General features: G+C 47.7%; 1 protein-coding gene across 4 annotated transcripts in view; it reads left to right on the plus strand.

Moving 5' to 3' along the window:
• The first annotated feature begins 1,702 nt into the window (after positions 1-1,702).
• LOC119965284 (rho GTPase-activating protein 26-like) overlaps positions 1,703-14,521 on the plus strand; it is a 243,658-nt gene continuing 230,839 nt past the window's right edge. For 3 of the 4 annotated variants that reach the window (XM_038795809.1, XM_038795807.1, XM_038795810.1), the window contains exon 1: positions 1,703-2,599. In XM_038795809.1, the coding sequence (XP_038651737.1) occupies positions 2,446-2,599 (154 nt within the window). In that variant the 5' untranslated portion in view covers positions 1,703-2,445. The remainder of the gene's footprint in view (positions 2,600-14,521) is intronic. The other variant, XM_038795808.1, reaches the window with a different exon arrangement.

Here is a 14,521-nt window from a genome sequence, read left to right on the forward strand (position 1 = left end):
AGCCCCCCCTCCCCCCGTTAAACCCGCGCGAGCCCCCCCCCCCCCCGTTAAACCCGCGCGAGCCCCCCCCCCCCCCGTTAAACCCGCGCGAGCCCCCCCCCCCCCCGTTAAACCCGCGCGAGCCCCCCCTCCCCCCGTTAAACCCGCGCGAGCCCCCCCCCCGTAAACCGCGCGAGCCCCCCCCCCCCCGTTAAACCCGCGCGAGCCCCCCCCCCCCCGTTAAACCCGCGCGAGCCCCCCCTCCCCCCGTTAAACCCGCGCGAGCCCCCCCTCCCCCCGTTAAACCCGCGCGAGCCCCCCCTCCCCCCGTTAAACCCGCGCGAGCCCCCCCTCCCCCCGTTAAACCCGCGCGAGCCCCCCCTCCCCCCGTTAAACCCGCGCGAGCCCCCCCTCCCCCCGTTAAACCCGCGCGAGCCCCCCCTCCCCCCGTTAAACCCGCGCGAGCCCCCCCTCCCCCCGTTAAACCCGCGCGAGCCCCCCCCCCCCCGTTAAACCCGCGCGAGCCCCCCCCCCCCCCGTTAAACCCGCGCGAGCCCCCCCCCCCGTTAAACCCGCGCGAGCCCCCCCCCCCCGTTAAACCCGCGCGAGCCCCCCCCCCCCGTTAAACCCGCGCGAGCCCCCCCCCCCGTTAAACCCGCGCGAGCCCCCCCCCCCGTTAAACCCGCGCGAGCCCCCCTCCCCCCGTTAAAACCCGCGCGAGCCCCCCTCCCCCCGTTAAAACCCGCGCGAGCCCCCCTCCCCCCGTTAAACCCGCGCGAGCCCCCCTCACCCCGTTAAACCCGCGCGAGCCCACCTCCCCCCGTTAAACCCGCGCGAGCCCCCCTCCCCCCGTTAAACCCGCGCGAGCCCCCCTCCCCCCGTTAAACCCGCGCGAGCCCCCCTCCCCCCGTTAAACCCGCGCGAGCCCCTCCTCCCTCTCCGTTAAACCCGCGCGAGCCCCTCCTCCCTCTCCGTTAAACCCGCGCGAGCTCCTCCTCCCTCTCCGTTAAACCCGCGCGAGCCCCTCCTCCCTCTCCGTTAAACCCGCGCGAGCCCCTCCTCCCTCTCCGTTAAACCCGCGCGAGCCCCTCCTCCCTCTCCGTTAAACCCGCGCGAGCCCCTCCTCCCTCTCCGTTAAACCCGCGCGAGCCCCTCCTCCCTCTCCGTTAAACCCGCGCGAGCCCCTCCTCCCCCCCGTTAAACCCGCGCGAGCCCCTCCTCCCTCTCCGTTAAACCCGCGCGAGCCCCTCCTCCCTCTCCGTTAAACCCGCGCGAGCCCCTCCTCCCTCTCCGTTAAACCCGCGCGAGCCCCTCCTCCCTCTCCGTTAAACCCGCGCGAGCCCCTCCTCCCTCTCCGTTAAACCCGCGCGAGCCCCTCCTCCCTCTCCGTTAAACCCGCGCGAGCCCCTCCTCCCTCTCCGTTAAACCCGCGCGAGCCCCTCCTCCCTCTCCGTTAAACCCGCGCGAGCCCCTCCTCCCTCTCCGTTAAACCCGCGCGAGCCCCTCCTCCCTCTCCGTTAAACCCGCGCGAGCCCCTCCTCCCTCTCCGTTAAACCCGCGCGAGCCCCTCCTCCCTCTCCGTTAAACCCGCGCGAGCCCCTCCTTCCCCCTCGAGCGCGGAGCTAACTGACAGGAATACAGTTCAACCCAACATGCCGTCCGAAACGCCATGGCTGATTGGCCAGCTCTCTGATTGGTCGCTTCGTCCGTCAATCGTAACCATAGTAATCAGGCTAGGTTGGCCCGGCTGACGGAAGCGCGAGCGGAACCTTCATGAAGTTTCTCAGCGGCAGCGGCGATCAGCATCATAATAATGTGAGGCGATCGGAAGCGGCGGCCGAGTCAATCCCACCGCAACCTAGGTTCAGCGGGACGCAGAGGACGGCCACTCGCCGGAGGCCGGACAGCTCTGAGGGAGAAACAAGAAGTTAGCAGTGCAGGGCTTGCAGGGGGTAGAGAGAGACACAGACAGACACAACCAGCGAGCGGGAGGGAGAAACAGTCCCCCCTCCCTCCCACACACAAACACCAAAGTGGGAAGGGTGTCTTGTACACACCAGGGACAGGGACGACCAGCCACAAATATCAAGAGTGTGGTGAGAGGCAGGCGCCCACACTCACCTGGGATACAGGAGAGCCGCATACATCTGCACTGGGGAGAGACAGCGGAGAGAAACCCGGATACATTAGCGATAGCCGGAGAGTGCCACCAACTTCAGCCCAGGGGGAAGAGACTGAGCCCAAGAAAGGACAGAGTGAGAGAGCGGCAATACAAACAGCGCAAAGGTGCACCCGCATCCAGAACAGAGCGAGAACGCGTGCCCAGGGGCAGATTCAGGATTAGGGATCAGTGGGAAATAATCGATTTGCCAGAGTCGTCAGTGCAACAATTCAAGTCGAAAGGTTGTGCTTTGGACCCTGGTACCTTTGCATTCCTGGTTGTTGCTCCTTTTCTTGTTGATAACCATGGGCCTACCGGCACTGGAGTTCAGTGATTGTTACCTGGACAGCCCACAATTCCGGGACAGAATCAAGTCTCATGAAGCAGAGCTGGAAAAAACAAACAAGTTCATTAAAGATCTAATTAAAGATGGAAAAGCACTGATTCAGGCCATGAAAAGTAAGTTTTGTTTAACAGTTAATTATGTAACCACTGGCATGAAATGTGATCATTGTGAAGATTACCTTTGCTGAAAAGCAATTTAAGAGGATCCTCTGTAAATTCCTGTTATAGAATGTTGTAATAATGAGCTGGCTTATTGTAGTAAAACAGGATGCTGGCTAACAAGGCCTCTCTTGCTAGTGGCCTATGTTAAAAGTAGCTCCATACAGATGTTTACAATGCTGTAAAATATTGATAGCCTTGTCTTCCTCAAATACCTTCGATTTAATCAGGGCTATGAAAGATAACAGCTCATTTTAATCACTTCTTGATGGGTAGAGATTAATGGAACATTATTCTCAAACAATTTAAGAATATAAGATCACATTAGCTTACATCTGTTTTGAAACTAGCAGCTTCTCCAACTACTAGTTGTTCTAGAATGATTCAATGGTTACAGCACAGAAGGTGGCCATTCTATGATTAATTTGACCCATTGTGTTCCTGCTGGTTCTCTTTAGCAGTAACCTAAGCTGGTCCCACTCCCCTGTAAGCCCTGCAAATATTTTCTCTTCAGATAATTATCCAATTCCCTTTTGAAAACTGTAATTGAATCTTCCTCCACCACACTCTCAGGCAGTGCATTCCTAATCTTAACCTCTCGCAAAGTAAAAATTTAAAAAATTTCCTCATGTCGCCTTTGATTCTCATGCCAGTCACTAAATTGGTGTCCCCTGGTTCTCGCCCTTCTGCCAATGGGAGCAGTTTGTTGCAACACCTAGTGACTTTTGAGCATCTCTGTGAAATCTTTCTCAATCATCAATTCTCTTGAGAGAACAATTACCACTTTGTCAATCTTTCCACATAACTGAAGTCTCTCATCCCCAGAACTATTATCATAAATACTTTCTGTGCCTTATCCAATGTCATTCCATTCCTTTTAAAATGTGGGACCCAGAATGGGTACAATATTTCAATTTAGGCCAAACCTTTGTTTTATAAATATCATAACTTCCTTGCTTTTGTACTCTATGCCTCTATTTATAAAGCCCAGGGTCTTGTGTGACTTAAGTAATTTCCTCAATTTGTCTTGCCACCTTCATCAGTTTGTGCACAAATACCTCCAGGTTCTCTGCTCTGCCACATTCTTTCAAATTGTACCCTTTAGTTTATATTGCCGTTCCTCGTTCTCACTATCAAATATATCATTTTACACTTCTCTGCATTAAATTCCAACTTCCATGTGTCCACCCGTTGCACCTACCTGTCCTTTTGAAGTCTGTCACTATCCTCTCCACAGTTCATAATACTTTAAGGTTTTGTCACCTGAAATATTTGGAATTGTGCCCTGCACACCCAAGTCTTGGTCATTACTAGAGATTAAGAAAATAATTGACCTTGTACTGACCCCTGGGAAATCAACCATTCACTAGTAGCCTGTTTACTGTTACTTAGTCAATTTCCTTTCTATGCTGCCATTGTCCCTTTTAAACCATGGGCGTCAACTTTGCTGACAAGCCTGTTATGTGGCACATTAACAAACACCTTTTGGAAGTCTATGCACATTACATCAACTACATTACTCGCTCTGTTACTTTATCAAAAAATTCAGTTAAAAAATTAATTAACCACAATTTGCACTCAACAAATTTACACACAATGAATATGTGTTGGTTTTTCTTAATTTGTCCAAGTGACTTAATTTTGTCTCAGATAATTGTTTGTAAAAGCTATCCCACCATCCAGGTTAAGTTGACTGACCTGTATTTGCTAGGCTTATCCTTTTTAAAATATTTATCTACCAATGTACAAACGTAAATCTTTACAATACTTCTCATATGTCAGAAACTTTTTATCATGTTGTGTAGCTTTTGTTAATAGAAGGGTGTAGGAAAATCTGACCCCTTTTCATCAATGTCAGAATTTAGATTGGAATCTAATATGCACGTTCAGCATTTTATGACTCTGTACTTAGTTTATTTCAAATTATCCTCCAAACTCCAACCTAAAGCATTGATAAATCAACAGGAAAATAACATCACAACACTGTGTGAAATACAACTTAACACTTGCCAGGGACATCAAGATGAAGTCGGACAGAGAGTTGTAATCTAACACAAGTTAATTTTTTTTGCAGATGTTAACTTATCAGTGCTTACAGTAAAATTAACTCCTAGTGCAATCTAAATTATTATCAACATGAATGCATTTATCACAATTTATCCCCATCAGTTGGGATTCATTTGATAAGTGTAACAATTATGTTCAAGTTTACAGTAAAGCCTCGGCAAGATGTCAACATTCAGTGTATCACTTCTAGTGTTGCGGCTGTTACCTGACAGCATGAAGGTTGTCAAATGTTCCTTTTGCGTTGAAGACTGGCTCTCAATTAATTTGGTTCACCTGTTGTGTCGGCAGCAAAGCATCACCTCTTGTCTTCTCTTCCTAACAAACTAAGCTTGCATGCATTGTATTTATACTGAACTTTAGCCTTATCCTCAAAAAAACCATTGCATCAACTGTTGCAATGTAATTCACTTTCATTTTCTCTACTTATATTTAAATTAAACAATCTAACCTCTCTTAAATCTTGTAACTTTTAACTCATGTCGGGGCTGGTTTAACACAGGGCTAAATAGCTGACTTTTAAAGCAGACCAAGTCAGGCCAGCAGCATGGTTCAATTCCCGTATCAGTCTCCCCGAACAGGCGGCGGAATGTGGCGACTAGGGGCTTTTCACAGTAACTTAATTTGAAGCCTACTTGTGACAATAAGCGATTTAGATTTTTTCCATTTCATTTTCATGCAAACTCACATTTTCCAGGATCTTCTTGAGCCTTTTGATCACCTATGAAAGCTTTTGACACATGCATAAACTTTCAGAAACAAGTTTCTGAAACAAACAATATCTGACCTTAAGTACATCTATTATTCTTAAGTTCTTTACCTTGAATTATCTGTTAATTTAAATCAATATCATTCAAAAAAGGCTTTCTGTTTTATTAAAGTTGTATTACTGGATAATACAATTTTTAAAAGTGAAAACCAACTTTGAATGAGCAAAATTAGGCTATTTTCCAAACTATCATTTCCAGCGAGCTGCTGAATCAACAGAAAATTTGCCCCTGTCAATCTTTTTCTCTAAGGTATCACTTGAACAATAGGGCATGTTGTGGAAAATGGTCAGTCTGTGGGAACTTTAGCAAGATGATAGTTAAGAAAGCTATACTGATAAGGTCAGAATGTTGTGCAGTCAGCCATTAGTTTTCTGTATCACTTGAAGGTCAGTGTTTGGATGGCTGCGTCTACTTTCTCGTAGAGAACAGCCATTCCTTCAGAAACCTGAAGTCACTTGAGGAAATTAACTCTTTGGCTGAAGTACAGCTTCTTTGTATAAACAAGATCATTCTCCTGTAAAAAAAATTGCAGATTAACATTGCTCCTTTATATCCTTTATAACCATTTTATGTTAAACAGGACACCTAAATCTTCATTTAAAGATGGAGTTAAATTTAAAAAAGTTGAACAGCCAGCAGATTTTGGACATACTTCAAATTTATGAAGCCCAGAGTTGAGCCTGGTTCCTTTAGTTGCCGTGCGAAAAGTTTCAGCAGGCATAAATGCACTTTGCAGTTTGAGCAACAGTTAAACATTTATCACTCTAAAAGTAACATTAAAGAGCTGCTATATAATTACTGAGAGTGGTTCACTTCCCAGATATGTATTACAACTTTGAAGTCCCTTTTTTGATGGAGTTGCATGTTACAGGTAGCCAGTGGTGCTTTAGGTTTCCAAGAATGATGCAGGTTTTCTGGTCATTAGCATATTGCTGCTTGTGGAAGTTTGCAGAAAATTGATACCACATTTCCTACATTACAACAGTGACTGCAATTAAAAACAAAAGTGCACTTTGAGCCATCTGGTGATTGCTAAAAGTAAATATAAATGCAAGTTTTTATTTAATGGTGTCTAGGTGTCCACCTTTCTTTTCAAGTTCTAACATGTGTTACTGAACAAGTGCAAACATGAAGGTTAAAAATTTCATACTACGCTTCAGGGAGTGTCTGCAGATGATGTGTGCTGTTAATTATAAATATAACTTTCTCTGCACTTTGAAAAGAGCTGATAGCTGGAGTCCTGGTGTTGAAAATCTATCAAAATAAGCTTGTTTCTGGGTGCAACTGGTTAGTTGTTATGGCAATGTTCATTTCTTGTAATTTCAGCCCTTGATAACAGTACTACTTTCTGCAACAAAATCAAATGTATTTTAGAGCTAGGGAAATTTTCATGAGCGGGAGCAAAAAACTTGCAATAATCATCAGAACCGTTGATTGTAAAAATATATGACATTGTTATACATTTAGAGCCAGGGTGTAAATATTCTTTCTGGTAATGCTATTTGTTTCCATAAGTGCCCTGAGAATCTGGAATGCATGTATTGCTCATCATTGAGCTACATGGCAGTCTAACTCAGAGGTACTGTTTTATTTGACCTAAATTGGATATGTGTGTCAGCAGCACATGTACTGCCGCTTCAATTAATTTGAAGGTGGACTGAGGAAAAATCTTAAGGTGAGGCTAGGTCTGAATTGTAACAACTGTGACCAGATTCACACTCCTTCCTACATCAGTGGGCCATCATACATGACTTGAGCTACCCTCCTACATGCTAAGTATCTGAATCTGGTCAAAGCTTGCCCTTAAAGCTTTCTATCTAAAGTCTGACTAGCGTAACAACATTTGCTGGACATGACTGGCTGACTATATCATATTTTGTTTAAATGCCTTGTGTTCACATACATAAGGCATCAGGGTTTGACACATTCTGGGATAAGCTAATGAATTGTTTATTGTTTCACATACAACTGAGAACCAGTTGAGAGTTGTACATTTTGATTAAATGTTTAATAGTCTCCAGTAATTCTTGATTTTAAAAATAATCTCCATTTTCAAACCCCTTATGGGTTTGGTTCTCCCTACCTCTGTAATTTTGTACAATCCCCCACTTCCATTGTGCTGCCACTAGTAATTGTGCCTTAACCCCAGGATCTGGGATTCTTCCTGAGCGGTCTCTGCACCTGTATATCTCTCTTCCTCCTTTAAGAAAGCTCCTTAAAATCTGCCTCTTTTGTCAAGCTCTTTGTCACTTCTCCTAATGTTTTTTTGGTTTGGTGTTAATTTTTGTTTTACTTCACTCATGAAAGATTTGTGGGATATTTAAATCTATTAAAGGTGTTATATAAATCCAGGTTGTTAACACTCTCGGCCTGACTTTAAATTAGCAAGATTACCATTTAAAAAGTTCAAAGTGGGTGTATTGACCTTTTTTTTTTACTGGGAGATAGAGCATGATGCAAAACTTGACATTCTTTGCCATTTTTCATTTGGGCTGTAAAGATGGCTATAATGGAGAAATGGAAATGCCAGCGACACATTAAATGGCACTCAGCTTGGCCTGACATACATTTTTGGGACAGCATAGAGAGAGCAGCACTCTTACTTAGTTGTGTGATACTTGACCTGTGAGTGCTCAATGCTGTCATGATTAACTGATAAAAGTAGAAAAGCAATATCCCTTGATGGCGCAACATTTGACCCAGAGATATAAATAGTCCATGCTAACTTTATTTTCACTGGCACTGGCAGCGGCTCAGAGGAACAGTAGCACTGATGGAGAGCTGATGGAACTTTCCTGACTGTGAGTGTTCCAAGATGGCAAATGAAATCAGCTTTGATTTGTTTGTGGTATCTGCAATGGTTAATTTGTTATTTATCTGGTTTTAAACAAATCCAGCTCACTAATATTTTGTATTTTATTGTTTTTAGTGTTTAAATGAATTGTATTGTGTAATTCACGTTGCTGTGATGTTAGCCTCTTGGCCAAGTCATTCATGTAACTGACTTACCTGGCTAAATAAAGGTTAAATAAAATAAATAAGATTTTCTGACACTGATCAGTGAAATATACAAGTGGTTTTGTTGCTGATGCAACCAACATAATGAAGGAACATCCTTATCTGACAAGACAGTTTAGCAACTTGGTTAATCAAGGACTGCAGCATGACTCCAGATTATTGCTTGTTTCTCAGTGCACCATCTGAGACCAATCCTTCAGTAATTATGTCACTCCCCTCTAAAATTCTTCTCCAGAAGTACCCAGCCAAACCTTGGTAGCTCTCTCCCTTCCTTTTAAAGCCTTATGAAAACTTAATCTGTATCTGCACTGCCCCACATACCCTACTCTATTAATTTCCTTCATTTTACTGCTTTGTCTCCACATCACTATCGTTTAAAAATTTTTTTTGAAGACCCAATTCTTTTTCCAATTCACCTACTCTGCACATATTTTTGGGTTGTGGCGGTGACAACCACGCAAACATGGGGAAAGTGCAAACTCACCCAGGGCCAAGATTGAACCCGGCCTCAGCGCTGTGAGGCAGCAGTGCTAACTACTGCACCACCATGCCACTCTCCATCTCACTATCTAATAGAGTGCTTTAAAATTTGGGTCTTTGTGAGGAATCCCACACAAGTATTTGGCTGTTTTCATTTGAAAAGTGAACTTTATTTTCTTTCTATCCTAAAATGACGAATGATGTCAAGATCAAGTGTAATTTTTAAGTGAGGTGATGTTGGAGGGCCAAGAAGGACAAATTGGATCACAGCACATAGGTATAATTGACCATATATTTAAAACAATAGTTTCTTAAATATTTAATTTAATTTCTTAATACAATAGTTAGATTTTATAATTATTGTTAAATAGTATAAAACGCAATTTTGAGGACAAGATTGGAGTTGGTTGGAGCCAAGTGTTGGCTGAGCTGGAAAATACCATTAGTGGAAGGATGCAGTTGCAGCATGATATATTTACGTAAACAGTTTCTGTTAGAAATGTTGAAATAGGAATTTATAGCGCATAATTCACAAGAGGAAGAATGGTTTTGATAACAGAAGTGCCTGTTTTTAATTTTTATCTAATGTGTATTTAGTTAAGAAAATGGAAGAAATCTGCTTATGCTGCACAAATTTTTGGAAGGCAAATCCTTTATATTTTGGGGTGTGGTGCATACGTCAAAATAAAATACCTTTGGTGATCGTAAAAAGTAAACCTTTCGAGACAGCCTTTAAACTTTCACATATTATTGATTTATATCATGATTTAGTTGAAGAAATAGGTCACTGGACTTTTTAGGGTTAGTTGCAACACTTGGGTATGCATGAGCCATAGATTCAAAGTGTTTTACAGCACTGAAAAAGGTCCTTCGGCCCATTGTCTCTGTGCTGGCTATCAAGCATCTAAAAATTCTAATCCCGTTTTCCAGCATTTGGTCTGTAGCCTTGTATGCTTATGGAGTTTCAAATGCTCATCTAAGTGTTTCTTAAAAGTTGTGGGGGTCCCCCTCCACCACCCTTTCAGGCATTGAGTTCCACATTTCCACCACTCTCTGGGCGAAAATAGCTTTTCCTCAAATCCCCTCTGAACTTCCTGCCTCTTGCCTTAAATCTATGCCCCCTGGTTATTGTTCCCACTGCTAACGGGGAAATGTTTACTATCTACCCTGTCCATGTCCCTCATAGTTTTGTACATCTCAATCAGGTTTCCCCAAAGCCTTCTCTGCTCTAAGGAAAACAGCCCAATCAGCCTCTCTTTATAGCTGGCCTACTGGTGAATCTCCTCTGCACCCTTTTTAGTGCAATCGCATCCTTCCTATAGTTTGGTGACAAGAGCTGCACACAGTAGTCTAACTGTGGCCGAACCAGCTTTTTATACAGCTCCATCATAACCTCTCTGTTCTTAGATTCTATGCCTCGGCTAATAAAGGCAAATATCCCCACTTCCGGTTGTGGCTATGCGGAGCTAAGCCGCACGTTCGGCAGCTCCCGCTAGAAACAGACTTTTGGGCTCTTTTTAGGGCCCCCAGCGGTGCTTTATCGACGATTCCCGACATGGGAAGGGGTCTGCAGTAGATCCCCAGGATTCTATGGTCCGGACCAGGAGTGGGATGAGCAGAAAAGCGGTGGCAGCGCCTCTGGAAAAGCGGGGGAAGGAAAACAAAATGGCGGCCGGCGGAGCCCTCGAGGAGTAGAGGCAGTGGGCGCAGGAGCAGCAGGAGACTCTTCAGAGCTGCTTTCAGGAGCTTAAGGTGGAGCTGCTGGAGTCGCTGAAGGCTACCACTGGTAAGCTGCTGGAGACTCAGACAGCCCAGGGGGCCGCAATCCGGGAGCTGCAGCAGCAAGCCTCTGAAAGAGAGGATGAGGCTGCGGACCTCGTGGGGAAGGTGGAGATGCACGAGGCGCTCCATAAAAAGTGGCAGGGGCGGTTCGAGGAGATGGAGAACCTGTCGAGGCGGAAAAATTTACAGATCCTGGGCCTCGCGTAGGGGCTGGAGGCATCGGACCTGGTGGCCTATGTGGTCGTTTTGTTGAACTTGCTGATGGGAGCTGGGTCCTTCCAGGGGCCCCTGGAGCTGGAGGGGGCCCACAGAATACTGGCCAGGAGGCCCAAGCCGAATGAGCCACCCCGGGCGGTGCTGGTGCGGTTCCACCGGTTCGTTGACCGGGAGTGCGTGCTTCGGTGGGCCAAGAAGGAGCGGAGCAGCAAGTAGGAGAACACGGTGGTGCGGATCTACCAGGACTGGAGTGCGGAGGTGGCTAAGCGGAGGGCAGGTTACAACTGGACAAAGGCGGTGCTCACAGACAGAGTGTGAAGTTTGGCATGTTGCAGCCGGCGCGTCTGTGGGTCACCTACAAGGACCGTCACCATTATTTCGAGTCCCCGGAGGAGGCGTGGGCCTTTGTGCAGGCCGAGAAATTGGACTCAAACTGAGGGTCAGGGATGGGGGTTTTGTATGTAAATGTAACTGTGTCTATTTTTTGGAGGGGGGTTCTCGGTTTCATGCAGGATGTGTGTTGGCTTCAGGGTGGGTGGTGTGGTGAATGTAATATAGATGTATATATGTTAATTCACACTGTCTTTGTAAGCGCAGTAGTGCTGTCCTACCACTAGGGGGAGTAGTACAGAACTTGTACTAGGCTCCACCCTTGGTTCCGCCCACGACTTCTCCCCCTAGTGCAGCTGTATAAATACCCGTGTCCAGAGTCAGCCTGGGTCACTACGAGTTCATCGACAGGTAACAGGCTGGCTCTGAAGTAAGTCGATTAAAGCCTAGATTCGCATCGGAAACACGTGTCTGGTGAATTGATGGTTCCATCAATTTAATCAACTTAAGAACAGTAAAGATCGATTATGGAATCGGCCCTCAAGCCTGGACGCCTGGAACTCAACCCGCAGGATGCAGAGGCTAAAGAAATCTTCTCCCACTGGATCCGGTGCTTCAAGGCCTACCTGGCCGAAGCAAGCACAGCCGAAACTACAGAGGATCAGAAGCTAAGTCTACTGCACGCGAGGGTGAGCCACAGAATCTCGACGCAACTAAACTCGGCCAGTTCATATACTGCGGCGTTAGCAGTTCTCGAAAAAATGTAAGGCCCATTAATGACGTTTACGCTCGCCATGTGTTCACGACTCGCCGTCAGCGGCCTTCGGAATCACTCGCCGAATTCCTGAGAGAACTTAATAATTTGCCCAATGACTGTAATTACCAAGTCGTTACCGCGGCCGAACACAGGGAATTGGTGGTACGCGATGTTTTTGTAGCGGGCCTCAGGTCTAACTATGTGCGCCAACGACTGCTGGAAAAGGGGGCCCAGGACTTAGAAATGACTGTGGAAGCTGCTACCACGATGGAAGTCTCCTTCCGCAGCCTTAACTCGTTCCCTGCGGACCCCACGAGCCAATCATGGGCCCCTGACCAGCGACTCCCCCAGGCCTGTGCTAGCCACCACGCTGCTCCAGCCAGCCACTATGCTGCTCCAGCCAGCCACTATGCTGCTCCAGCCAGCCACTATGCTGCTCCAGCCTGCCACTTCTGCGGCCAGAATCAGTCACGTGCGATCCATGGGGGCCGCCATCTTGGAAAACCTCCACCACGCAGCCGGCCACACGCGACTCATGGGGGCCGCCATTTTGGACGCCATCTTCTCGCCGCCCGCCATGTGCGATCCACGGGCCCGATCGGCATCTCCGCGCTCGGACAACTCAGCGGAGGAATTCGAATTAAACTATGAACTCAGAGGGCAGTCACCACGGGGCCACTCCAGCACAGCTGATCGAGCCGCCGACTACGCGCAACTCAGCGCAGTCACCCTGGACCAATCACGACCAAAGAATCTACGAAACTCGATGGCAGAGGTCATATATCAACGGGTACAAAACGCTTTGCCTCTTCGATGCCGAGAGCACTGAGAGCTTCATACATCCAGACCTGGTAAGACGCTGTTCGCTCCCTGTTTTCCCCGCGCAGCAAACTATCGCTCTCGCTTCAGGCTCCCACTCGGTCCAGATCCAGGGGCGCACCGCCGCGACACTCACAATCCGAGGCGCTAGTTACTCGAAATTCAAACTCTACGTTTTGCCCGAACTCTGCGCGTCACTCTTATTGGGCCTAGACTTCCAATGCAACCTCAAGAGCCTCACCCTCAGCTTCGGGGGGGCCCCTACCCCCACTCACGATCTGCAGCCTCGCTATGCTGCGAATCCCCCCCCCTCCTCTCTTTGCCAATCTCACTAAGGACTGTAAACCCTAGCCACTCGTAGCAGGCGGTATAGCCTGCAGGATAGGGTATTTGTCAGTGCAGAGGTCCAAAGGCTACTCAGTGAGGGGGTTATAGAGGCCAGCAATAGTCCCTGGAGAGCTCAGGTGGTGGTCGTTAGGACCGGGGAAAAATTCCGTATGGTGGTCGACTACAGTCAGACTATAATTAGATTTACGCTCCTCGACGCGCATCCCCTCCCCAGGATTGCAGACATGGTAAACCAGGTCGCCCAGTACTGGCTCTTTTCCACGGTGGATCTGAAGTCTGAATACCACCAGCTCCCAATCCGCCCGGAGGACCGCCACTACACGGCATTTGAGGCCGATGGCCGCCTCTTCCATTTCCTCCGGGTCCCTTTCGGCGTCACTAATGGGGTCTCGTTGTTCCAACGAGCAATGGACCGATTGGTGGACCAGTACGGGCTGCGGGCCATGTTTCCGTACTTGGACAATGTCACCATCTGCGGCTATGACCAGCAGGACCACGACGCCAACCTCCACCGTTTTCTCCAGACGGCACAGAAATTGAACCTCACGTACAACAAGGAGAAATGCGTTTTCCGCACATCCAGACTAGCCATCCTCGGCTATGTCGTGGAAAACGGAGTCCTGGGCCCCGACCCGGACCGGAACTCCCTCCCCCTCATTGTCCCAATGCCCTCAAACGGTGCTTGGGATTTTTTTTCCTACTACGCCCAGTGGGTCCCTCAATATGCGGACAAAGCCCGCCCACTCTTTAGGACCACACGATTTCCCCTGACAGCCGAGGCACACCATGCCTTCGACAGCATCAAGGAGGACATCGCCAAAGCGGCCACGCGGGCGGTGGATGAATCCACCCCATTTCAGGTAGAGAGCGACGCCTCAGAGGTAGCTCTTGCAGCCACTTTAAATCAGGCAGGGAGACCAGTTGCATTTTTCTCCCGTACCCTTTCCGCTTCAGAACTCCGACACTCTTCAGTCGAGAAAGAAGCACAAGCCATTGTGGAGGCTATCCGTCACTGGAGGCACTACCTCGCAAGTAGGAGGTTCACCCTCATCATCGACCAAAGATCGGTTGCCTTCATGTTCGACAACTCGCAAAGGGGCAAAATAAAAAACGATAAAATTCTGAGGTGGAGGATCGAACTCTCCACCTACAATTACGATATCAAATATCGACCCGGGAAGCTCAACGAGCCTCCGGATGCCCGATCCGCGGGACATGCGCCAGCGCGCAGATCGACCGATTAAAAGTCATCCACAATGACCTCTGCCACCCGGGGGTCACCCGGCTCGCCCA

Source organism: Scyliorhinus canicula, chromosome 4 (genome assembly GCF_902713615.1).
Source record: "Scyliorhinus canicula chromosome 4, sScyCan1.1, whole genome shotgun sequence".
Lineage (NCBI taxonomy): Eukaryota > Metazoa > Chordata > Chondrichthyes > Carcharhiniformes > Scyliorhinidae > Scyliorhinus > Scyliorhinus canicula.